This window comes from Vulpes lagopus, chromosome 3 (genome assembly GCF_018345385.1).
Source record: "Vulpes lagopus strain Blue_001 chromosome 3, ASM1834538v1, whole genome shotgun sequence".
In the NCBI taxonomy this organism is placed as follows: Eukaryota; Metazoa; Chordata; class Mammalia; order Carnivora; family Canidae; genus Vulpes; species Vulpes lagopus.
In genome coordinates, this window is record NC_054826.1 from 145,146,111 (window position 1) to 145,172,604 (window position 26,494).

At 37.9% G+C, this 26,494-nt stretch overlaps 1 protein-coding gene across 1 annotated transcript in view; it reads left to right on the plus strand.

The window, feature by feature from the left end:
* Positions 1-26,494, plus strand: part of DIPK1A (divergent protein kinase domain 1A) — a 122,262-nt gene that overhangs the window by 82,973 nt on the left and 12,795 nt on the right. Inside the window, exon 2 of the mRNA XM_041747627.1 lies at positions 1,397-1,531. Within this exon, the coding sequence (XP_041603561.1) occupies positions 1,397-1,531 (135 nt within the window). The remainder of the gene's footprint in view (positions 1-1,396; positions 1,532-26,494) is intronic.

Below are 26,494 nucleotides of genomic sequence, written 5' to 3' on the forward strand. Positions count from 1 at the left end.
AAGTGTCTTTCAAACAAACCCCTCAGTGTATATCCCATTGTCATTTATGTGATTTAATTTAGAATTCTGACAATTTTCTTATTACTGGATCATTTAGAGCTATACAAATATAGCTTGCATTAAAGGCATTTTTTATATTTTAATAATAAAGCTCAAAGACCTGTTACTTCTCTGTGAATTTGTTGTACTCAAGCTCTTCAGTACCGGAATTCACCATCTATTAATCTCACAGACACAGATATCTAAATCACAAATAGAGCCAACAGAATTCAGTATTTCCTGGGTCTCTTTTTCCTTTGCACTCATTGTCTTCTGCAGGTGCACTTAGGTCTCTTTCATCTCTCTCTGCTTTCTTTGCATGCTCACAGTGCTCACAGTATCCTACTGTTACCCAGTGTGAGAAACTGGCTCCTGGTTGTAAAAGCAAAAGTAGCTTTTCATTATTTGTTTACATATCTGTAATTTATTCTGTTCAATTATCTCCATACCCCGCAAATTTACCATTTATAAAACCAGACCATTGGAGATCCAGACTTAAAAAATAAATGTCCAATTATCTTGACCAATTGACACTTTTAAGGATTAAACTGTTTGATATGTTGTTGTTGGAGAAAAGGCAGTAACTGGCCCAAATTGCAATTAGATAGCAAAGAACAGGGAGCAGAACAAAGCAAAGAGGATCCCATTGTGTGGCTTCATAAGCTGACACAAGAAGAATAATTTATTCTTTATATATCTTAACCCTTCTTCTCCAATCATTTTTCCTTTTATAGTTGCAACAACATTCTCCTCGAGCTTCCAGAATATCTATTAGGTGAAGTGTTTGGTTGGTTGAATGGAAGGAATGTAAAGCCTTGGTGAATACGACAGAGAAAAAGGAATGAGCAGGAGGTTTAATTTCTTATTCTGGTTACACTTCACTGTGAGACATTAAACAAATGGCCAAATTCTCTGTCTTTATTTCTTTAAAACAAAATTATTTTTATACTGATTATCCATAAAGAACTTTAAAAATTTTATTTGAAATCATCTCCTGTAAGCTCATAGTAAGTAGGAATTGTGTATCTCTTTACCTGACCTCAAGGAGTTCCCAGGGAAACATGGTGCACGTGCTCATGCTTCATAAGTAGCTTTCCATGCTGGTGGTATTTGAAAGGTTATACATTTTAAAGGGTATTTTGTTCCTTTTTCCTTGGCAGGATGGAGGAGCTTCCTTTTCTGAGACCAGTGCTGTTTGGACTCCGTGAAAGTACACTTTGTTCTGGTAGAATTGCCATGTGAAAGCCTAGAATATATATTGAGTTCTTCCAAAAGGGGGGGAGGAAATCATGTTCTAGGACAATGAATGCTGACTTGGTGTTGAATGAATAATTGTTATGTGCTCTTTTACTCACAGGCTCGCTTTTCATATGTGCGGATGAAATATCTTTTCTTTTCTTGGTTGGTGGTTTTTGTTGGAAGCTGGATTATATATGTGCAATACTCTACCTATACAGAACTATGCAGAGGAAAGGACTGTAAGAAAATAATAGTAAGTATTTTTTTTATTTCCTAGCCTATAGAAAAACTATGTTAATGTTATATTTACTACTTACATACTTATTGTTTTCAAAAAGTAAAAGTTAATTTAATTCGACTCTAAACTTGTATTGAACTTCTTAGCTTTTCATTGTGACCAAGGTAGTAGGAGTGTTTCATACCTTGAAAAATCTACACTTCAGAAATCTAAATATATAATACAGATTAGTGTGAGAGCATTCTTATTACAGAGAGGGATTCTTTTTAAAATACGCTAAAAGTTTAGTTTATTCACATCACATGAGTTTTTAAACGCTTAGAGTATAAAAGTATTATTTACAGGCAACCTTTCTAGAATACGTCTTTTAAATAAATGGAGTCATTCTCAAATACCAAAAATGTATCTGAAAAGCATATTACATATGTAGTATTTTATTTCTAGCCTAATGATTGGCTATATCTTAGGAAAATTGCTCTATCAATCTAAGATTTCTAGTAGTAATTATTGCTAACATGTTTGAGGACCACTACTTTTAACTCCTTGTTTTCTTCTAATATCTTCTGATATAAATAATATTAAAACTTTTTATCTGAGAATTATATTTTTTATAATGGTTGTTGGAATTCCAGTTATTTTAACTTATTAAAGATTCTGTGGTTACTCTTCACCCAGGCCAGTGGTGTCCAGGTATGTGCATATAGCAGGGAACAAGCTATCATGGCCTTAGGAACTTACAGTCTAGCAGGGAAGAAAATGAATACAGTAAGGCATGATAATGATTACAATAGCAAGTGTTAATAGGAACATAAAACAGGAGGACCTGAAGCTTTCCAAAGCTCTAAGGAAATGAAAATCAGTTTAACTCTAGGCATTCTCAATTAAGATAAGAAATTATTCCCTGGGAGTATTACAGCCTCTTAAGTAGACAAGAGAGGAAACGGATATAATAAGCAGGGAAATGAATTAGTAAAGATGAGTCCCAAATCAAGTTCAAAGGTGTCAATCTTGTATGCCCATTCCAACTGGCCATTCCAGATCCTTGAGGAATTTTTTTTAAATTTTATTTATTTGAGAGGGAGAGGGCACTGCTCACATGAAGTGGGGAAGGGGCAGAGGGAGACAGAGAAACAGACTTCCTTCTGAGCAGGGAGCCTGATGTAGGGCTTGATCCCAGGACTCCACGATCATGATGACCTGAGCTGAAGGCAGATGCTTAACTGGCTGAGCCACCCAGGCACCCCCAGATCCTTGAGGAATTTTAAAATAGGAATGTTGGGCAACCCAGGTGGCTCAGCGGTTTAGCACCGCCTTCGGCCCAGGGTGTGACCCTGGGAGTCCCAGTATCGAGTCCCACGTTGGGCTCCCGGTATGGAGCCTGCCTTTCCCTTGGCCTGTGTCTCTGCCTCTCTCTCTCTCTCTGTGTCTCTCATGAATAAATAAATAAAATCTTTAAAAAAATAAAATAAAATGGGAATGTCTGGAGCCAGGCAATTACTGCATACTGATCAGTAATAATACAGTACTATGAAAGTCTTCCATGCCCATTTTATAAATGAAGAAGTATGTTCACATGAAATTAATATAACATTGTATGTCAACTATACTTTAATTTATACTATACTTTAATTTAGTAAAAAACATATATATGACTAAGAGAGAAAAGAATTTGCTTGTGATGGTGGAGCCAGAATTTGGGCCTAATCCTGCCTCTGTATAAAGCTCAGACTCTTTCTGCTACCCTTTGTCAGGGAAGGCTAGCAAAATTATAGCTTAATAAAGCTAAAAAAAAAAGAAAAACCCACAAAACTCACCTGCTCACCTTGGGTAAAGAAGAAAGAAGCAGGAGTTATATAATCAATTATAATAACATAAAATAACCAAAGTTATTTGAAATGTCTATTTTCCCTTTCTAGGACACTTTTCTCAAACTAGATGTCCTGGAAACATTAAAAGGTGTCCCATGGATAAAAGCTTTCTGCTCTCAGATATATTTGAAAACAGCAGATTTACACAAAGATAAATATGTGACTTTACTGAGGACTTCCCAGGATCTTTAGTGTACTAATAAGTGCTCTGCATATCCAGAAAAAGCAAATACACTTGATTAGGAAAAAAAACCCATCCCACTATGACTCTCTCAGGAAGACCTATTATCATCTGGGGATGTTAGAAATACTAAGAGACCAAAACAGAATGAAATAGGTATGTTGTTGTTGTGTATGAATACAATAATATTCAAATTATAAGGTATATGTTGGTGAATATTCTAAGTGAGTTATAGTTGTGAAATATTTTTATTTTATTATTTATAATATTTTATTATTAAAATATTTTTCATGATTTTTGTTTAATTTTACTTTATAAGAAATAGAAGCAGAATTCTAGCATAATTTAATAATTCTAATATAATAATAATTTTAGCATAATTTAATGGTTATCTTACTAAAATTTGAAAATAAGGAAAACATTTTCTGAGCCTAAAATACATCTTTTCCCTGAGACTGGCTTTAAAAAAGTTCTAGTTTCTCTGCATTTGGGAATTACGTTCTTAAAACTTAACAAAACTGGTAGTATTAAGATCCATAGTACTAAAATAGTGTTAATATTTAATAGGAATTGTGTGATTAGAACTAAAAAGCAAGCAGAAAAAATATATTTTAAGTACTTAAATATATTATTTAATTATTATTATTTAAACTTAAATATATTTTAAGTTTATATTTTAAAAATATATTTTAAGTATATTTTAAGTATTTTAAGTATATTAAAGCTTCAGACAGCTAACAAGATAGTACGGAATTACTTGATCAAGATTTGGGAGAGGATAAGATTTGAGAGAGGTGAGCCTAGATTTGGTGAGTGTTTGCTTGGGGTGTATGACCTAAAATAGAGTTTTATGCTGGTAGGAAGTTAAAAATCTAGTCCAGGTCCTACCAAGGGTGGGATCTTGGTACACCATGCTGTGGGCTGATACGCTAAAGAATTGAACCCCAACAGTAAAGGTAAGCTAAAAGAACCTCAGAGATGTGAGCTGACTTTTGTAGCCTCTTTTTCCCTCAGGGATGTTGCTGATACTGAGCATGAGCAGGGGTCTGAGAAACAGGACTGTATACTGGGAGAGAGCTGCTGCTGGGGACAAGAAACCAGCAAGCTTTTGTAGAAAACTAAGAGAGCCTCAAGCATACAGCCAGTTATCCTGTTGGGACATTTGCCAAATCCTAGGGTTTTACAGAATGGGAGGCCAAACATCTCATTGGAAAGTCTTTGAAAAGCAGAGCAGACATTTTGGCAGTCACACAAGATACAGCCTAGAGTTATGAACCTGCCAATGGGGGGAACCCCATTGAATTCCCAGGCTCTCTATTTAAAACCCCAGAGGGCTATGCTCTTGGAATGGAGATTAGCCAAAAATAGCTTGAGCTTTACCAGAGGCTGCAGTCCAGCCTCCATTCAGCACAGTCCCTGATTGGGTTAAGATGATCAGCTGCTGTTTTATCTGTCTACCCAAGGGAAGGGAAACTCTCTCTGGAGGCACTATGTAAAAAATTACAGGACATAGCAAAAGACAAGGTGACATGATCAAAAACCAAGAGAGAAACATGGACAATAGAATTAGATTCACAGATGATCCAGATATTGGAGTCACCCAGAAAAGATTTTAAAATAACTGTGTTCAATAAATAGGAAGTAAGGTAAAGAAATTAAATAAAACAATAGATCATTTCAACGAAGAATTGAAAAATATTAAAAAGAATCAGAAAGACAATATGGGCAGTTCCTCAAAATGTTAAATATAGAATTACCATATAATCCAACAATTCTGCTTCTAGATATATACCCAGAAGAATTGAAAGCAGGGACTCAAGCAGATACTTGCATACCAGTGTTTATTGTAGCATTATATACAATAGCCAAATGATGGAAACAACCCTAACATCCATTAACGTATGAATGCATAAACAAAATACATGGAATATTATTCAACCTTTAAATAGAATGAAATTCTGATGCATGCTACAACATGGATGAACCTCAAAAACATTATGCTGAATGATATAAGCCAGACACAAAAGGAATATTGTATAATTCCACTTATATGATGTACTAGAATAACAATTACATATATATTGAGAGGATGGTAAAAGGAGTTCAGATGTTTAAGATTCTTATCATATAGCTTAGTAGGTTAACAGTATCAACCAGTTAATATCAGTCTATTCATATCGATTAATAAAATATCACTCAATTAGCTTTAGACTTTGCTGACTGAAATATGTGTATTGTTATTTCTAGGATAGCCTATGGAATAGAAAAAGAGTCTATCATCTTCAAACTAATAAGGAAAAATGGAATAATAATAGAATACTCGTTCTAAAGAAGGCAAGAAAGAAAAGAAAAAGAAACATAGGCGTGAGAAGTACAAAATACCTAACAAGATGATAGATATCACAAATACAATCCCATGGGAAATAGACTCAGAGACTGAGATTGCCTGCAGGATGTTTATTGGGATGAGCTCTTGAGATTAACATCTGTGAGGGAGTGAGGAAACAGGACAGACCAGAGAAGTTAAACTGCAATATGATGGTAACAAAGACCTCAGTTGATTCTACAGGGCACTTTGGAGCTGGGATGGCCTTGCAAAGGTCCAGGCGTTTGTTTAGACCCTGTCACTGACCAGTCATTGGATACGGTTTTCTACCCTCTTCTACCCTCCCTTAAAGGGACATGATTTGGGGTAAGGCTGTATTCTAGGGCTGAGAACAAGTCCCAAAGAAAAATTCAGCTGAGAGCTGTTGACTATACAGCTGAGAGAATGAGTGTTCCAGTTCTGGACAAGATATGGCTGGCTTACCATGGCATTGGCTGTAGTATATTTCAACCCAAATATGTTTGTAATTACATTAAATGTAAATGGACCAAATGCTTCAATTAACAAGCGAAGGTTGTCAGACTGTACTAAAATTTAAATATATATATACTTACTAGAGACTTATCTAAAATATACAGGTGCAGATGGATTGAAAGTAAAGAATAGGAAAAATATTCATGCAAATATGCAAATTGTAGAAGAGGGCGATGTTTAAAGGAAAAACCATAGCCATATATATTCACATAAGTTTTATATTATGCAAACTATATCTCTTTTTAAAGTCTAAATCAGCCCTTACTGGCTTGAAATGTAATACTTTTTAAATTTGTTTCTTATGTATTTTAGTTTTACAATGTCTAAGTAATTGGCCTTTTCACAAGTTTTGGCAATATCCACACACACTTTTTTGGTCCTGGTAATTTCTGTTTTTTTTTGTTTTTTTTTTTTTTTAATTTCTGTTTTGAAATGTAGAGTCTAAACTGATTTTCTTTTTCCCTCTGTATTACTGCATAGGCTGTTCTCCTATTTAAGTGGACTTAAATGAACCAGAGCATATCATAAGATCACTGATTTTTCAATTTGGATATAAAAATATAAAACTGTGTTATCTCGGGACACTTGGTGGCTCAGTGGTTGAGCGTCTGCCTGGGATCAAGTCCCACATTAGGCTTCCTGCAGGGAGCCTGCTTCTCCCTCTGCCTGTGTCTCTGCCTCTCTCTGTGTGTCTCACGAATAAATAAAGTCTTTTAAAAAAAAAATGGTTCTTTCTTCCCTTTTAAGTTGGCAGTTTGACTTTTAGCTTTTTCCTAGTTCTTTTTTTTCCCTATTTTTAATCATTTAATGCTTATTTTCAAGGTAACTACTATCACATAGCAATCAAATAAAAAGCATAATCCATTTTAGAAAACGTATCAGTCAACAAGTGTTTTTGAACACCTATTACATGTCAGTCATTATTCTAGGTGCTGGTGATACAATGGTAAGTAAGCAAGATACTCAGCGTGCATGTCTTAAGGAACTTACATTCTTATAGTGGAATATGTATAATAAAAACAAAAGCAAATCAATAAATGACTTCAGAGACTTAAAAGTGTTATAAGAAAGGATTAATAGCAACATTTTGTAGAAGATGGCTAGGGCATGCTACCTTAACCATAGTGGCTGGGAAAGTCTTCCCTGAGAAGATGGCATTTTGAATTAGAACCTGATAAGAAAGAAGGAATTGTGTGAATACCTGGGCAGAAAGCATTTAAGAAGAAAGTACAATGAGTGCAAATGCCCAAAGTGGGGAGCAATGTTGGGAAGTATGGTTGTTTCATGAGTATAAAAATCTGTCTCATTACTTTAGTCATATCATGTACATTTAAAAATCTTGGATATTGATGGCACAATTCATCAAGTGAGGGGAACCTCTTGGATATAAGCAGCTCTACCCTATCATATAAGTCTATTGGAGAAAGTACTAGGCTGGAGTCCAAGCACCAGACTTACCCTTTCTTGTGATGTACCGTCTGACTTTGAGTAAGTGATTTCATTTCATTGACTTACTGTTAAGCCCGCTGTATAGGTAGGAAATATCCCTACCCTGCCCTACCCACATCACAGATTTTATAGAGATATAGAAGAATTGAACCAGTTATGATGGCTTCCTATCACTGAATGATACTCTAACATATCTATTGAATATAGAGAAGATTCTCAAGTCTTTGACTTGATTCCATTTGACCCAGGGCAAGTACCTTAATGGTTGCTGTTGCTATAACCATAACATTGTAATTTAAAATTTTCCCCAGAAGGTTGCTATGGCTGTCCTGTTCTGAGCATTGCCTCCAAGCTAGATAACTGTGTAGGAGTTAGATATCATAGGATTAACAGAGTGTGATAAGCAGTTTACTTATGTTTAAGAATCATGGTCTATCTTGTCCTACATAGCTTTCTTGTTCTCTCTATATATCTCTCTTTCCCTCCCTCTCCATTTGTGTGTGAGGTCATAACTATCGTAGTGTTTAAGAGCATAAGCATTGGAATAAGGGAGCTTCAGGTTTGGGTTCCAGCTTTGCCATTCCTTAGCTAGACAGCTTTGTCTTAGCCTCTGTAAAGTGGGGATTAAAATCAGGTAGTTGTGAGGATTAAAATGAGTTCATATATTGAAAGACTTAACACTGTGCTTGACACATGGTAAGTACTCAGTGAATCATTATTTTCTCAAGTTGATGCCTTTGAATCTGACTTGGGAAGATAAGACACACATATGACATTATATAGTCAGTTGTATCAATCAAGATACAAGCAGAGAAGAGGAACCCAAAAGAAGTATATATTAAGATATTTATTATTTACATTTTTGTTTACTGTTATTTATTAACAACATGGATGGACCTTGAGGGCATTACACTAAATGAAATAAGTTAGACAGAGAAAGACAAATATTGTATGATCTCACTTATATATGCAATCTAAAAAAATAACAACAACAACAACAACAAAACTAACTCATAGATACAAAAAACAGATTGGTGGTTGCCAGAGGGGGTAGCAAGGGAGGCAAAATGGGTGAAAAGGATAAAAAGGAACAAGCTTCCAGTTATAAACTAAGTAAGTCATGAAGATATAACCTAAATCAAGGTGACTACAGTTAATAATACTATTGTATATTTGAAAGTTGTTCAGAAAGTAGATCTTAAAATTTTGTCATCACAAGACAAAAAACATTTTGTAACTGCGTGGTAATGGATGTTAATTAGACTTACTGTGGCAGCTATTTCACAGTGTATGCAAGTATCAAATCATTATGTTGTATACTTTAAGATAATGTTATATGTCAGTTATATTACAATTTTAAAAAAGAGAGAGCTATATTGCATGGAATTGGCTTTCCCAGTTGTGGGGACTAGCTAGACGAGGCTGAAATCCTTACAGTGGGCTGTCAAGGACAGGGTGAGCTGAAGTTCCCATCCACAGACAGCATTTCTTCCTCATCATGGAAGCTCCATTAATTCTCTTAAGTCCCTTCAACTAATTGAATTAGGCCCACCCAGAATATCTAGGATAATCTCTCATTAAAGTCAGTTATCATGGACTTCAGTCCATCTACAAAAACCTTCACAGCAGCACCTAGACTGTTGTTTGCTTTATTAACTGAGGACTGTAGCCTAGCCAAGTTGATACATCTAGAGACCATCAGATCAGATTAAAATGGTTTAGTCTGTACTAGAAATAGTTGTATTACACAAATTTAAAGAAAGAAGGCTTCCATGAACAGAGAGATCACTGTGGGTAAAATAGTAGAGAAAGGCTTCATAGAGGACATAGCATTTCTATAGGCCTTATAAAATAGAAAGAATCTGGATAGACTTTTTTTTTTTTAAGATTTTATTTATTTATTCATGAGAAGCCCAGAGAAAGAGGCAGAGACACAGGCAGAGGGAGAAGCAGGCTCCCTGTGGGGAGCCTGGTGTAGGGCTCCATCCCAGGACCCCAGGATCATGACCCGACCTGAAGGCAGACGCTCAACTACTGAGCCACCCAGGTGCCCCTAGATAGGCTCTTAAGGAGCATCTTTCTCCTTTTAATTACAAACCTGGCTTGCTTTAGCACTTTTATCCCAAAGAGAAATTTGCTGATTAACATTAGATCTGAGAATTCCCAGAAGCATGCAGTAGTAGCCACTGAACCACAGCCTTGGTTGTTGAGCCATTTGGGTGCCCTTAAAATAACATATCTTCCTCTTTTGTCTTTTTATTATAAAACTTAAAAACTAATTTAGAATGTTGAACAAATCAGATATATATTTCATATAAATTATGTTCTATGTGTGAATTAGTCTAATTTAATAATCGATATATTTCTCATAATTTCAACATTGGAAATCACTATAGAGCATTAGTATTATATACCTGAGATGTTTTCTCTAACCAATGGATAATTTTTATTAAAAGGTATTACAAGGTTAATGGGATTCTTAACTTATCTAAGCTTCCAGGATGCTAGGAGCCAAAACTGGAATTAATTTTGCACATTGGGAATCCCTGGGTGGCTCAGCAGTTTAGTGCCTGCCTTCCACCCTGGGCATGATCCTGGAGTCCCAGGATCGAGTCCCACGTCAGGCTCCTTGCATGGGGCCTGCTTCTCCCTCTGCCTGTGTCTCTGCTTCTCTCTGTGTCTCTCAAGAACATAAATAAAATCTTTAAATAATAATAATAATAATAATTGTGCACATTGTACATTGACAATTTGAATTAAATTTTCCTCTATTCAGTTTTTAATAAAAGTATATTTTCCACTGTCACATCATTATTTAGAGGTTGATTCCAGTGAAATGCATAATAGGCTTTTAAATAGTAGGCTTTTAAAGTTTTGAAAAGGAAATACAGGGAGGGTAGTAATATCATGGGAAGCCAAGGTTAACTTGTGAAATTTGTGAGCGCTGGGAATTGTGTTCTGCTCTTCTTTGTTTAAAGGCAGCTTTCTCTGACACTGAGGGCAACCACTACCTAACCCTAATTAGATGTGCTTGGAAGGACCTTTTGGTTTTCCAGTTGTGCTCTTTTTCTTTTATCCACCAAGCTAATTATAATATGTTGTATAATTCATTGTACATTTTCTCTGACTATAGAAATCACTAATTCAAAAAAAAAAGAAATCACTAATTCATTCATTATTTCAGCAAGCCCTATTTGGTGTCTGCCCATAAAGAAATTTTGCACCATTTGACTATGTAGTTTGCTGGGTTCCTTAAAAAAGAAAAATAGAGTAGGGGTAGGGAGAAAAAAATTTTCTTGTATACAATTTTCAGGACAACATTATTTAATGGTGATATTTCTGACATTTCCCCCCTATGATTGAGAGTGTTTATTTTGAGTTTATCTCTGGATAATAATGAGGAATCACTCACTGCCATTCTAATGAACCTTTGTATTGTATTACATGAGTGCGTGTTTGCTTGCTTCCTCGCTTGCTTGCCTGTTTTATTTATTTATTTATGAGACAAAGAGAGCAAGTGAGAGCAGGAGTTAGGGTGTGGGGCAGAGGAAGAGGGAGAGAATCTTAAGCAGGCTCCAGGCCACTGGTGCAGAGCCCGACATGGGGCTAGATCTCAAAACCCTGGGATCATGACCTGAGTGAAAATCAAGAGTTGGATGCTTAACCAACTGAACCACCCAGGCACCCCTTTTTTGTTTTTTTTTTTCTTTAGACAACAAGCACATGCTTTAAAGTGGAAGAAATAAGAAATGAAAAATAAAAGAACCCTTAAATTTTGTTACAGTTTCTTCTGAAATCTAATTTCTAGAGATAATGGCTTGTTGGTTAAAACAACTAGCTTAACATACACTAAATTTGGTAATATTTAGAACTATGGTTTTAATTAGATAGTGATACATAATTATTTCATTTAGCTTTGAATTTTCTTAGAATCAAAATTACTATTTGGCTATAGAGGTACATTTTGTGCATTTATCTTCTGTTTTTAAAATATATGGAATAAATCCAGTTGGAATATACTGTTTTCAGAGTACAAGCTAAATTTTTTCCTTTTACAAATAGTTTTTTTATGCCAACTTGAATTAGATTACCAATCTCTTGATGAATTTATAGAAGAATATTTACTAAACAAGTTTATTTCAAATCTTAACAAATATAATAAGCCTTATTCTAAGAATAATGTTACTGGTTAGATTATACTAGCATTTCTGGTGACCTTCATGGGTTATGCTGCATGCTCTTATATCAGGTGGTGGTCACTATAATCCTGAAACAGGTGGTATTATTACTATTAGCATAACTATGGGAAGGAATAAAAAGACTAAAGGTTAAACCAGTTTAGAAGAAACAGCAACAATAAAACACCTTGTTATTTTAGTTATGTGCTTACCAGTACTTACTAGAACCAGCAGATACAGAGATAAGACATGTCCCCACCCTAAAGATGCTACAGACTAGTAGAGGATATGGAAAAATAAACAAGCACATAATTGAGACTGAAACTAGGGTTGCTAAATTTAGCAAAAACAGACAAACACAAAAACAGGATACCCAGTTAAATCTGAATTTAAAATAAACAATGAGTTTATTTTTTTTTTAGTATAAGTATATCCCAAGTATTGCCAATAAGCAACTAATAATTTTTCAATGTAAGTACATCCCATGCAATATTTCACTGGGCAGTCCTAACTCAGAACGTCCCAGAAGGCTTTCTGGAAGAAGTTTTATCTTAGCTGAATTTTGAAGAATAGAGAGGGAGCAGAAGGAGGCATGTGCATAGCTACAAAGATAGGGAAGAGTGCTACATTCCAGGAAGTGCCTGCCTAGAGCAGTTTACTGAGGTCACATTAGCAGAGTCAAATCTTAAAAGACTGTGTATGTCCTGTTAAGGAGTTTGCCTTTTAGCCTCAAGGCAGTACAAACTCAATAGAAGTTTTCTTTTCCTTTTTTTTTTTTAAGATTTATTTATTTTCTTGAGAGAGAGAACATGTGGGGGAGACACGAGTGGTGGGTTGGGGGGATGGAGAAGCAAGTTCCCTGCTGTGGAGGGAGGGCTCCATCCCAGGACCCTGGGATCATGACCTGAGCAGAAGGCAGATGCTTAACCAGCTGAGCCACCCAGGCACTCCTTAAGCAGGGAAGTAGTCAGATTTATGTTTCAGAAGAATTTCACCAGTTGTGGTAGAGAGGGTAGTAGATTGGATAGGAGACATCACAGGAAAGGAAACCAGTTTTATGGCACAAAGCAGTCAGGGCTTAGCATTGGTGGTGGGAATGGAGGGGAAGAAAAAGTTTCAAAGGATATTAAGAAAATAATTTGATTGCCAGTGCTTGGTGACCAGTTAAGTGTGGGGGGAATGAGGAAGAAGGAGAAGTTTAAGACAACTCACTGTTTCTTCCCTCAGATGCATGGGTGGATGATGGCACCTTTTAATGAGGTAGCGAATAAAGAAAGATAAAGTTTGGGCAGGAGGAAATAACTGTGAACAACAGGTATAGACTACTGTTTCTAGGAGCTGTGCTGAGAAATCAGTTGGTTTTGATCTGGTTTAAATTCTTTAAAATTGTGGTAAAATATACATAACATAACATTTACTACCTCAATCACGTTTGTTTTTCAGCTTGTCATTACCTTTTTTCAGCCTTATTGATGTATAATTGACAAAATTGTAAGATTTTTAAAATTTATTTATTTATTTATTTATTTATTTATTTATTTATTTATTCATGAGGGATACAGAAGGAGAGAGAGGCAGAGACACAGGCAGAGGGAGAAGCAGGCTCCATGCAGGGAGCCTGACGTGGGACTCGATCCTGGGTGTCCAGGATCACGCCCGGGGCTGAAGGTGGCGCTAAACCGCTAAGCCACCGGGGCTGCCCAAATTGTAAGATTTTTAAGGGTACAATGGGATAACTTGATACACATATACATTCTGAAAAGGTTCCCTCCCTCAATCTTTAACACATCCACTACTTCACATATTTACCCTTTCTCGGGAGGCGGGGGTGTGAAAACATTTAAGGTCTACTCTCAACAAACTTCATTTCTACACTACGGCATTACCAACTATAGTCACCATGTTATACATTAGCTCCTCAGACCTTGTTCATCTTCTAACTGAACATTTATACCCTTTTACCAACCTCTTCCTAATTCCCATACCCCTCAGCCTGTGGTAACCCCTTTTCTACTCTGTTTCTTCAAGTTTGGCTTTTTTTTTTTTAATTCCACATATAAGCAATACCATGCAGCCTTTGTCTTTCTCTGGCTTATTTCACTTAGTGTAATGCCCTCCAGATTCATCCATGTTATCACAAATGACAGGATTTTCTTCTTTCTTTAAGGCTGAATAATATTTCATAATATATGCATGTGTATGTATATATCTGTGCGCATACACCACGTTTTCTTTATTCGTCATTGGACACTTAGGTTGTGTATATATATGTATGTATTGTATATATGTGTATATATAATATATGGTAAGTTCTCTTTCTTTTCAAAAAAAATTTTAAAGCAAGCTCTACACCCAATATGGGGCTCGAACTCATAACCCTGAGATCAAGAGTCACATATTCTACTGACTGAGCCAGCCAGGCACCTCCACTTTGGTTGTCTCTATATCCTGGCTATTGTGAATAATGCTGCAATGAACATTAACAGATACATCTTTTGAGATAATGATTTCATTTCCTTGGCATATATACCCAGAATTGGAATTGCTGGATCATAGTGTAGTTCTAAATTTCTTAAAAAATCTCCATACTTTCACAGTGCATAGCTATTTTTAAGTATACAGTTCAGTAGTGTTAAGTATACTCATTGTTGTGTAACCAGTCTTCATAACTTCTTCATCTTGCAAAACCAAAACTCTATACCCATTAACAAGAACTTCCCATTTCCCCTCCCCCACAACCTCTGGCAATCACCATTCTACTTGCTGTTTCTCTGAGTGTGTCTACCTTAGATATCTCCTAAAAGTGGAATCACACAGTACTTGTCTTTTTGTGACTGGCTTATTTCATTTAGCATAATATTCTTAGGGTTCATCTATGCTGTAGCATGTTTCAGAATTTCCTTACTTTTTAAGGTTGAATAATATTCTGTTGTATGTATATGCCAGGTTTTGTTTATCCATTGCTGGATTCTTGGGTTGCTTCTGCTTTTTGGCTGGGAAATTGTTTTAAATTGACCTCATCCAGTTTGGTTATGCACATGCCTTAGATCCTGTTTTGAAAGATAATGGTAGCTATTGAAAATGTTTGATACTGGGGAGTAGTACAGGAGTACTCCTGTACAACTTTATTACTAGTTTATAATGAAAATGATTTCTGCCACACATATAGGCGTTTATTTAGCACGTATTTATTTGTAAGCAGTCACAAAACTTTTCATATAATCAGTCTGTAAATTACTAAAATTCTAATTCCATCCTTTTAGGTATGCTCTCAACTTGTATGAAAGATTTACTCAAGGCAGAAGCAGTGATACTCGAGAGGCAAGCTTCTGTTACCCTCATAATTAGCATCAGGCAACTAGAAATTCTTAACCAGTGATTCTCAAAATGTGGTCTCCTAGGGCAGCCCCGGTGGCGCAGCAGTTTAGCGCCGCCTGCAGCCTGGGGTGTGATCCTGGAATCGAGTCCCGCGTTGGGCTCCCTGCATGGAGCCTGCTTCTCCCTCTGCCTGTGTCTCTGCCTCTCTCTCTGTGTGTGTCTCTCATGAATAAATAAATAAAATCTTAAAAAAAAACATATGGTCTCATAGACCTGCAGCATTAGTAGCACTTGGAAACTTGCCACAAATGCAAATTTTCAGCCTCACCTAAAACCCAATGAGTCAGAAACTCTAATACTGGGATCCATCTGTCTGTGTTTTAACAAGACCTTCAGGAGATCTGAAGCTCCCTGAAGTTTGAGAATGTCTGTTGTAAAATTATTACCCTGAGTACTTCCCCAAAGGTAAAGGTTACAGCTTCAACTGGTTCTTATACCCCCATTATGAAAAGGTAAGGGATATCCCATATTTTAGCCAATCCACATGTATTAATACCCTCAATTTCACCAACGATAGTCCATTTCTGACATTCACTATGATATTTAACAAACTAAAAATTTCACCAATACGATCCTAATTTGGTAATTAACAAAATCCCAGAAATGAATCAATCTTGATCAAGATATGTACACTAGAAGCATGTGTAGTAGTTGACTGGGAGCACATGCTTCCTTAATACCTGATTAGGATTCTTGCAGAGCCCCTGTGCATTCCTGGATTATGAACACACAAATAGCACACTGTGTCTGCTGAAGAATATTGAAGTAAATTACAGACATTTTAACAGAAGGGAAGGAGACAGTGGAGAGGGTTCTTGTGCGTGTGCATATGCAGGTGTGTAGGGAGAGGAAAAAGGGATGTGATGAACACAAGTAATGACTGACAGGAAGAATTCAGGAAAGAAGGAAAAAGAAAGGAGTTGATGATACAGTGAGAGCGCAGAGAATGAAGATTAAAATAGCTGGTATGGAGAATCGGAAAGGGTGCTGACTACTAGACTTGGAGAATTTTTAGGCAACCCAACTCTGCTGTTTTTTCCTAAGGAGAAATTGGTAAGATTGTGTAAAATACGTTTTTAGAATGTGGATCTTAGAAAATGTTTTAAAACCTAGTTACTTAATACATCTGTTTGTTATCGCCCCTTGAGGTACAGTTTCCACAGTTCATGAAATTATTCCTTCAGCACCAATGGGTTTTGTAAAATTTAGCTGAAGAGTGCCATCTTCTGGTACTACCAGGTATGTGCAAACAAAGTCAGGGTGTACGTAGAATCGTGATGGAAGTAAAATCTCAGGACCAGAAAAACCTTCATTATTTTCTGCAGAGTATCCTGTTGTAAAGTTGAACTTCTTTATAACCTGTGTCTTTTTAGTTAGGAGATCAGATTCCTAACAATGATTATAATCTGTGTGTATGGCCATGCCTGAAAAACAAACAAAGCTGTATGTGGCCAACCATACTTTTCATGTAAGCATGTGGGAAATTTGCTTTTGGTTTGTGATGGAAGCCACAAGTTGAAGAGCCTGTTCTTTGTGACTACCTCTTTGATACAGAGTTGGCTTGAGGCCTTTGCTTAAAACAAGAATCTGATTCTTGTAGCTGAATGTCAGATTTGTCTTCACTGCTCAACGGTTTACCAATAAGATACTAATTTTTATTCTTTTTTAAAAAAATGTATAATGTATTATAGAAGATTATTAATTTTATGCTCAGTGAGGTTTTAAAATAAAAACCACTAGGTTTTATTATGGTTGTTTCATAAACATTACTGAACACTTAAAAATACTAAACTCTGTTCTGTGTGCTAGAAAAGGGAGATTCAAAGATGAATATAACCTTGTCTCTGACTTTGAATCATCTTACTTTCTACCAGGGAGGATAACATGAACATAAATGGTGTTATATTTGGGGGTATAAGAGAAGAAGGAGGAATAATGTAGACTCAGGAAGGAAATATAGTCTCAAGATTATTCATTGGAAAATTGGTGTTATGCAGAGGGTGACATTTAAATCTTGACCTGGGGCCGGGTTATGAATAGAGTGTTCCTCCAGATTCAGGAGCCAAGATCAGGACATTTGAAGGGGATAGTTCTTTAAGTCCTATTCCAGAAGCTGTTCATAATAGAATGTGCTATTTCTGCATAAAAACGCAGAACACAGGAAACAAAGAGGAAAGTCCTGTCTCTACTTTGCATTGCTTGTGCAGGGGGAATGAATGTGACCAGAACCCCTTAGTGGGAACACTGGATGGGCATCCAACCCAGCTATTATTAAATTTACTCTACATGTTCCTCTCCAAGATTCTGGTTCTTTTACCTCGATGGCTAATTAAAAGCACACACCCCGGAGGCAGACTGTCTGGCTTCAGATTCCAGCACCACCACTAACCTGCTGTGCACATTTCTTAACCTCTCTTACCTTAGTTTCTTTATCAATAAAATGGAGATGATGGTAATATCTATTTTATAATGAGGTTGTGAAGAATAAAGGGATAAACATGAAAAGGCTCTTAGAATAATGTTGACATACAGAGAACAATATGACAAACACTCGTGTACCTGTCATCTAGGTAACAAACGTTTTCCTGTATTTGCTTCATTTGTAAAAGAAAAAAAAGCACTACAGATACAAGTGATGCTTTCTTTATCCTCCCTGATATTCTCCTTCCTCCTCCCCAGGACTAACCACCATCTTGAATTTGGTGTAAGTCCTACCATCATGTTTTTATACTTTGACTATGTGTATATGGGTACAGAAGCAATATATAGCATTGCTTTATATGTTTCTAAATTTTAATTAATTATACTAAACTGCAGATATCATTTTATAACTTTTTCCATTTGACATTATTTTCACCATTTTTCCATGTTGATCTATGTAGCCTGAGTTCTTTTTTTTTTTTTTTTAATTTAGATTCTAGTTAGTTGACATATAATAATTCAATATTGGTTTCAAGAGTAGAGTTCAGGGCAGCCCGGGTGGCTCAGTGGTTTAGCGCCACCTTCAGTCCAGGGCCTGATCCTGCGGACCCGGGATCGAGTCCCACATCAGGCTCCCTGCAAGGAGCCTGCTTCTCCCTCTGCTTGTGTCTCTGCCTCTCTCTCTGTCTCTCATGAGTAAATAAATAAAATCTTTTAAAAAAAAAAAAAAAGTAGAGTTCAGTGGTTCATAGTTTACATATAACACCCAACTCCCTTTCTAACAAATGCCCTCCATAATACCCACCACCCGTCTATCCCATCCCTCACCTACCTCCATCAACCCTGTTTGTTCTCAGTAGTTAAGAGTCTCTCATGATTTGTTTCCTTATCTTTTCCCTTCCCAAATGTTCATCTGTTTTGTTTCTTAAATTCTGCATATGAGTGAAATCATATGGTATTTGTCTTTTTCTGATTGACTTATTTTGCTTAGCAGAATACACTGTAGCTCCATCCACGTCATTGCAAATAGCAAGATTTCATTCTTTGATGGCTGAATAATATTCCATTATATATATTATATATATAAATTTTATATATATATAATGGAACATATATAAATATATTTTATAAATCTTTATAAATCACATCTTCTTTATCTGTTCATCAGTCGATGGACATTTGAGCTCTTTCCATAATTTGGCTATTGTTGATAATACTGCTATAAACATAAGGGCGCATATATTCCTTCAAATATGTATTTTTTTATCCTTTGGGTAAATACCTAGTAATGCAATTGCTGGATTATAGGGTAGCTCTATTTTTAACTTTTTGAGGAACCTCATACTGTACTCTAGAGTGGCTGGACCTGTTTACATTCTCATCAGCAGTGCAAGAGGGTTTCCCAAGCCTGAGTTCTTTCATTTTAATTACTGTATAGTCTTTCATTGTATGAAAACACTTCATTTTATTCAGCCATTTTCCTGTTAATGGTCATTTGTGTTGTTACCCATTTTCCACTTACAAACAGTACTACATCCTGGATGGCACCCTGAGGTCCTCCCAGACTGTATCTTGACCTGATATTTTTAGAGGGAAAGATTTTTCATTATGGATTCAGTTTTTTAAATGTTTACTAGTCTTATTCAGATTTTCTATTTCTTCTTGCATCATTTTCAATTGTTTCTATTTTTCTAGAAAAATTGGTGTTGTTTATGTTATTCAGTATCCCTACCCTTTTCTTTCATAATAATCTTTAATTGTGCCTCCTCTTTTTCTCATGATCAGTCTTATTAAAGGTTTATTTCCTTTGTTAAAGTTTTCAAAGAACTAGTTTTTGGTATTATTGATCTTTTTTTTTTTTTAATTAATTTTTATTGGTGTTCAATTTACCAACATACAGAAAAACACCCAGTGCTCATCCCGTCAAGTGTCCACCTCAGTGCCCGTCACCCCTTCCCCTCCAACACCCGCCCTCCTCCCCTTCCACCACCCCTAGTTCGTTTCCCCGAGTTAGGAGTCTTTATGTTCTGTCTCCCTTCCTGATATTTCCCAACATTTCTTCTCCCTTCCTTTATATTCCCTTTCACCATTATTCATATTCCCCAAATGAATGAGAACATACACTGTTTGTCCCTCTCCGATTGACTTATTTCACTCAGCATAATACCCTCCAGTTCCATCCACGTTGAAGTAAATGGTGGGTATTTGTCGTTTCTAATTGCTGAGTAATATTCCATTGTATACATAAACCACATCTTCTTTATCCATTCATCTTTCGATGGACACCAAGGCTCCTTCCACAGTTTGGCTATTGTGGCCATTGCTGATAGAAACATCGGGGTGCAGGTGTCCCGACGTTTCATTGCATCTGAATCTTTGGGGTAAATCCCCAACAGTGCAATTGCTGGGTCGTAGGGCAGGTCTATTTTTAACTCTTTGAGGAACCTCCACACAGTTTTCCAGAGTGGCTGCACCAGGTCACATTCCCACCAACAGTGTAAGAGGGTTCCCTTTTCTCCGCATCCTCTCCAACATGTGTGGTTTCCTGCCTTGTTAATTTTCCCCATTCTCACTGGTGTGAGGTGGTATCTCATTGTGGTTTTGATTTGTATTTCCCTGATGGCAAGTGATGCAGAGCATTTTCTCATGTGCATGTTGGCCATGTCCATGTCTTCCTCTGTGAGATTTCTCTTCATGTCTTTTGCCCATTTCATGATTGGATTGTTTGTTTCTTTGGTGTTGAGTTTAATAAGTTCTTTATAGATTTTGGAAACTAGCCCTTTATCTGATATGTCATTTGCAAATATCTTCTCCCATTCTGTAGGTTGTCTTTTAGTTTTGTTGACTGTATCCTTTGCTGTGCAAAAGCTTCTTATCTTGATGAAGTCCCAATAGTTCATTTTTGCTTTTGTTTCTTTTGCCTTTGTGGATGTATCTTGCAAGAAGTTACTGTGGCCAAGTTCAAAAAGGGTGTTGCCTGTGTTCTCCTCTAGGATTTTGATGGAATCTTGTCTCACATTTAGATCTCTCATCCATTTTGAGTTTATCTTTGTGTATGGTGAAAGAGAGTGGTCCAGTTTTATTCTTCTGCATGTGGATGTCCAATTTTCCCAGCACCATTTATTGAAGAGACTGTCTTTCTTCCAATGGATAGTCTTTCCTCCTTTATCGAATATTAGATGACCGTACATTTCAGGGTCCACTTCTGGGTTCTCTATTCTGTTCCATTGATCTATGTGTCTGTTTTTGTGCCAGTACCACACTGTCTTGATGACCACAGCTTTGTAGTACAACCTGAAATCTGGCATTGTGATGCCCCCAGATATGGTTTTCTTTTTTAAAATTCCCCTGGCTACTCGGGGTCTTTTCTGATTCCACACAAATCTTAAAATAATTTGTTCTAACTCTCTGAAGAAAGTCCATGGTATTTTGATAGGGATTGCATTAAACGTATAAATTGCCCTGGGTAACATTGACATTTTTACAATATTAATTCTGCCAATCCATGAGCATGGAATATTTTTCCATCTCTTTGTGTCTTCCTCAATTTCTTTCAGAAGTGTTCTATAGTTTTTAGGGTATAGATCTTTTACCTCTTTGGTTAGATTTATTCCTAGGTATCTTATGCTTTTGGGTGCAATTGTAAATGGGATTGACTCCTTAATTTCTCTTTCTTCAGTCTCATTGTTAGTGTATAGAAATGCCATTGATTTCTGGGCATTGATTTTGTATCCTGCCACGCTACCAAATTTCTGTATGAGTTCTAGCAATCTTGGGGTGGAGTCTTTTGGGTTTTCTATGTAGAGTATCATGTCATCGGCGAAGAGGGAGAGTTTGACTTCTTCTTTGCCAATTTGAATGCCTTTAATGTCTTTTTGTTGTCTGATTGCTGAGGCGAGGACTTCCAGAACTATGTTGAACAGCAGTGGTGAGAGTGGACATCCCTGTCTTGTTCCTGATCTTAGGGGAAAGGCTCCCAGTGCTTCCCCATTGAGAATGATATTTGCTGTGGGCTTTTCATAAATGGCTTTTAAATCATTTTAAATGATTAAAATGTCGAGGAAAGTTCCCTCTATCCCAACACTCTGAAGGGTTTTGATCAGCAATGGATGCTGTATTTTGTCAAATGCTTTCTCTGCATCTAATGAGAGTATCATATGGTTCTTGGTTTTTCTCTTGCTGATATGATGAATCACATTGATGGTTTTACGAGTGTTGAACCAGCCTTGTGTCCCAGGGATAAATCCTACTTGGTCATGGTGAATAATTTTCTTAATGTGTTGTTGGATCCTATTGGCTAGTATCTTGTTGAGAATTTTTGCATCCATGTTCATCAGGGATATTGGTCTGTAATTCTCCTTTTTGGTGGGGTCTTTGGTTTCGGAATTAAGGTGATGCTGGCCTCATAGAACGAATTTGGAAGTACTCCATCTCTTTCTATCTTTCCAAACAGCTTTAGTAGAATAGGTATGATTTCTTCTTTAAACGTTTGATAGAATTCCCCTGGGAAGCCATCTGGCCCTGGACTCTTGTGTCTTGGGAGGTTTTTGATGACTGCTTCAATTTCCTCCCTGGTTATTGGCCTGTTCAGGTTTTCTATTTCTTCCTGCTCCAGTTTTGGTAGTTTGTGGCTTTCCAGGAATGCGTCCATTTCTTCTAGATTGCCTAATTTATTGGCGTACAGCTGTTCATAATATGTTTTTAAAATCGTTTGTATTTCCTTGGTGTTGGTAGTGATCTCTCCTTTCTCATTCACGATTTTATTAATTTGAGTCTTCTCTCTCTTCTTTTTAATAAGGTTGGCTAATGGTTTATCTATCTTATTAATTCTTTCAAAGAACCAACTCCTGGTTCTGTTGATCTGTTCCACAGTTCTTTTGGTCTCGATATCATTGAGTTCTGCTCGAATTTTAATTAACTCTCTTCTTCTGCTGGGGGTGGGGTCTATTTGTTGCTTTTTCTCTTTATGTGGAAGGTGAGCTTTTGAATTTGAGATCTTTCCAGTTTTTGAATGGATGCTTGTATTGCGATGTATTTCCCCCTCAGGACTGCTTTTGCTGCATCCCAAAGATTTTGAACGGTTGTATCTTCATTCTCATTAGTTTCCATGAATCTTTTTAATTCTTCCTTAATTTCCTGGTTGACCTTTTCATCTTTTAGCAGGATGGTCCTTAACCTCCACGTGTTTGTGGTCCTTCCATACTTCTTGTTGTGATTAAGTTCTAATTTCAAGGCATTATGGTCTGAGAATATACAAGGGACTATCCCGATCTTTTGGTATCGGTTCAGACCCGATTTGTGACCCAGTATGTGGTCTATTCTGGAGAAAGTTCCATGTGCACTTGAGAAGAATGTGTATTCAGTTGAGTTTGGATGTAAAGTTCTGTAGATATCTGTGAAATCCATCTGGTCCAGTGTATCATTTAAAGCTCTCGTTTCTTTGGAGATGTTGTGCTTAGAAGACCTATCCAGGGTAGAAAGAGCTAGATTGAAGTCACCAAGTATAAGTGTATTATTATCAAGGTATTTCTTGAGTTTGGTTATTAATTGGTTTAAATATTTGGCAGCTCCCACATTCGGGGCATATATATTGAGGATTGTTAAGTCCTCTTGTTGGATAGATCCTTTGAGTATGAGATAGTGTCCCTCTTCATCTCTCACTATAGTCTTTGGGGTAAATTTTAATTTATCTGATATAAGGATGGCAACCCCTGCTTTCTTTTGAGGACCATTTGAATGGTAAATGGTTCTCCAACCTTTTATTTTCAGGTTGTAGGTGTCCTTCTGTCTAAAATGAGTCTCTTGTAGACAGCAAATAGATGGGTCCTGCTTTTTTATCCAGTCTGAAACCCTGCGCCTTTTGATGGGGTCATTAAGCCCATTCACGTTCAGAGTTACTATTGATAGATATGAGTTTAGTGTCATCCTATCTATTCAGTCCTTGTTTTTGTGGATTGTTCCACTGAACTTCTTCTTAAAGGGGAATTTTAAGAGTCCCCCTTAAAATTTCTTGCAGAGCTGGTTTGGAGGTTACATATTCTTTCAGTTGCTGCCTGTCTTGGAAGCTCTCCTTCCATTTTGAATGAAAGCCTTGCTGGATAAAGTATTCTTGGTTGCATGTTCTTTTCATTTAGGACCCTGAATATATCCTGCCAGCCCTTTCTGGCCTGCCAGGTCTCTGTGGAGAGGTCTGCTGTTACCCTAATATTCCTCCCCATAAAAGTCAGGGACTTTTTTTCTCTTGCTGCTTTAAGGATCTTCTCCTTCTCTTTGGAATTTGCAAGCTTCACTATTAAATGTCGAGGTGTTGAACGGTTTTTGTTGATTTTAGGGGGGGATCTCTCTATTTCCTGGATCTGAATGCCTGTTTCCCTTCCCAGATTAGGAAAGTTTTCAGCTAGGATTTGTTCAAATACATATTCTGGCCCTGTGTCCCTTTCGGCGCCCTCAGGAACCCCAATTAAACGTAGGTTTTTCTTCCTCAGGCTGTCATTTATTTCCCTTAATCTATTCTCATGATCTTTTAATTGCTTGTCTCTTTTTTCCTCAGTTTCCCTCTTTGCCATCAACTTGTCTTCTATGTCACTCACTCGTTCTTCCACCTCGTTAACCCTCGTCGTTAGGACTTCTAGCTTGGATTGCATCTCATTTAATTGATTTTTAATTTCTGCCTGATTGGATCTAAATTCTGCAGTCATGAAGTCTCTTGAGTCCTTTATGGTTTTTTCTAGAGCCACCAGTAGCTGTAAAATAGTGCTTCTGAATTGGCTTTCTGACATTGAATTGTAATCCAGATTTTGTAACTCTGTGGGAGAGTGGGCTGTTTCTGATTCTTTTTTTTTGAGGTGAGGTTTTCCTTCTAGTCATTTTGCTCAGTGCAGAGTGGCCAAAAACAAGTTGTATTGGGAAAAGGAGAAAAAGAGAGAGAAGGAAAGAAAAGAGAAAAAGAAAAAAGAGAAAGAAGAAAAAAAGGGGGGGGGAAGAGAAGAAAAAGAAAGAAAAAGAAAGAAAGGAGAAAAAAGAAAAAAAAAGGTGGGGTGGGGTGGGGGAAGCAATCAGAAATCAAGAAAGAAAGAAAAAAAAAAGCACAAAACAAAAACAAACAAACAAACAAAAAAAAAACACGGGGGAGTATCTTCCGATTCTGTATACTTTAAGTCCCTTGACTTCCCTTGGAACTGGTCCGTGTCGCTGGTCTTCTGGGGGAGGGGCCCGCTGTGCTGATTCTCAGGTGTTAGCACTTGGGGGAGCTGCTCTGCCCCTGCCTGGTGCAGGGCTCAGTGGGGGTGTTTACCCCGTGAGGCCCCGGGAGGAAGCCACAGTGGCGGGGGCAGCTCTGGGACCCTGGAGTCAGCTCCGGCAGTAACTCCGGGGCTCTCCGTCTGCAGGGCCCGGGGGCTCCCGGGCGGGGCCGCTGATCTGCTCAGTTCCAGGCAGGAGCGTCCTTGCTGTCCTGGGCCCTCCCGGCCTCTGCCTGTCCCGGGGGAGGCCGGATCCTGGGCTGTGTCCCGGCGCCCTGTGCTCCGGAGCCTGCGCTGTTGGATTCGCGCTCCCGGCCGCAGCCCCCTCCGCGGAGCCGCCACCCGAGCCCCCCCCCCCCCAGCTGTTCCCGGAGCCGCGCCGCCCCCTCCGCGCGGAGCTTCTTCCTCCGCCCGAGCTGCCGCCTCTGAGCTGTTCCCGGAGCCGCGCAGCCCCCTCCGCGGAGCTTCTTCCTCCGCCCGAGCCGCCGCCGCCGAGCTGTTCCCGGAGCCCCGCAGCCCCCTCCGCGGAGCCGCCGCCCGAGCGCCTCCGAGCTGCTCCGGGTCCCGCCGAGCGCTGCAGCCCTTAGGGAGCTCGGCGCACTCTCCGGGGCGCAGTTCCTCTGTTACTGTCCCCGGGAGCCCGAGGGCGTCCCCGCCTTTCTGGGGATCCTGCTCCAATTCCCCGGGAGCCCCTTTCCCCCGGGAAGGTTGGTGCAGCTCCTGCTCCTCCGGGACGGGGCTCCCCTGTCCTGGGGACACTCGCCCCGGCCTCAGCCCGGCTCCTCGGGGACCCTCCCCCTTGGAGGCCTTTTGTTTCTTTATTTCTTTTTCCCCGTCTTCCTACCTTGATAGAAGCGCGAACTCTTCTCACTGTAGCGTTCCAGCTGGTCTCTCTTTAAATCTCAGGCCGAATTCGTAGATTTTCAGGATGATTGGATGGTTTTCTAGGTAATTTGTTGAGGACAGATGATTTGGAGACCCTACTCTGCCGCCATCTTGCCTGTTTCCGGTATTATTGATCTTTTTCTTTTTTTATTTCTGCTTTTTTCTTCTATTTCTTTTGGAGGTTTATTGTTATTGTTGGGGTCTTTTTAAGCTTCTTTAGTGCTTACTATTTATATTCAGTCAGTTGTTTTTTCATCATTGCATTTAAAGCTGTAAATTTCCCTCTAAGAATTGCTTTAGCTGCATCTCACAAGTTTTAGTATGTATACTTTTGTTGTTGTTCAGTTCTAAATATTCTACATTTCCACTGTCATTTATCTTAAAAATCCACAAAAATATTTACGAACGTGCTTTTTACTTTCTGAATGTGTCAGTGTCTATGTTTACATTATTTTTATTGTTGATTTTTATTTCTTTGTGGTCAGAGGATGTGGTCTAAGATCTAAATTCACTAGAA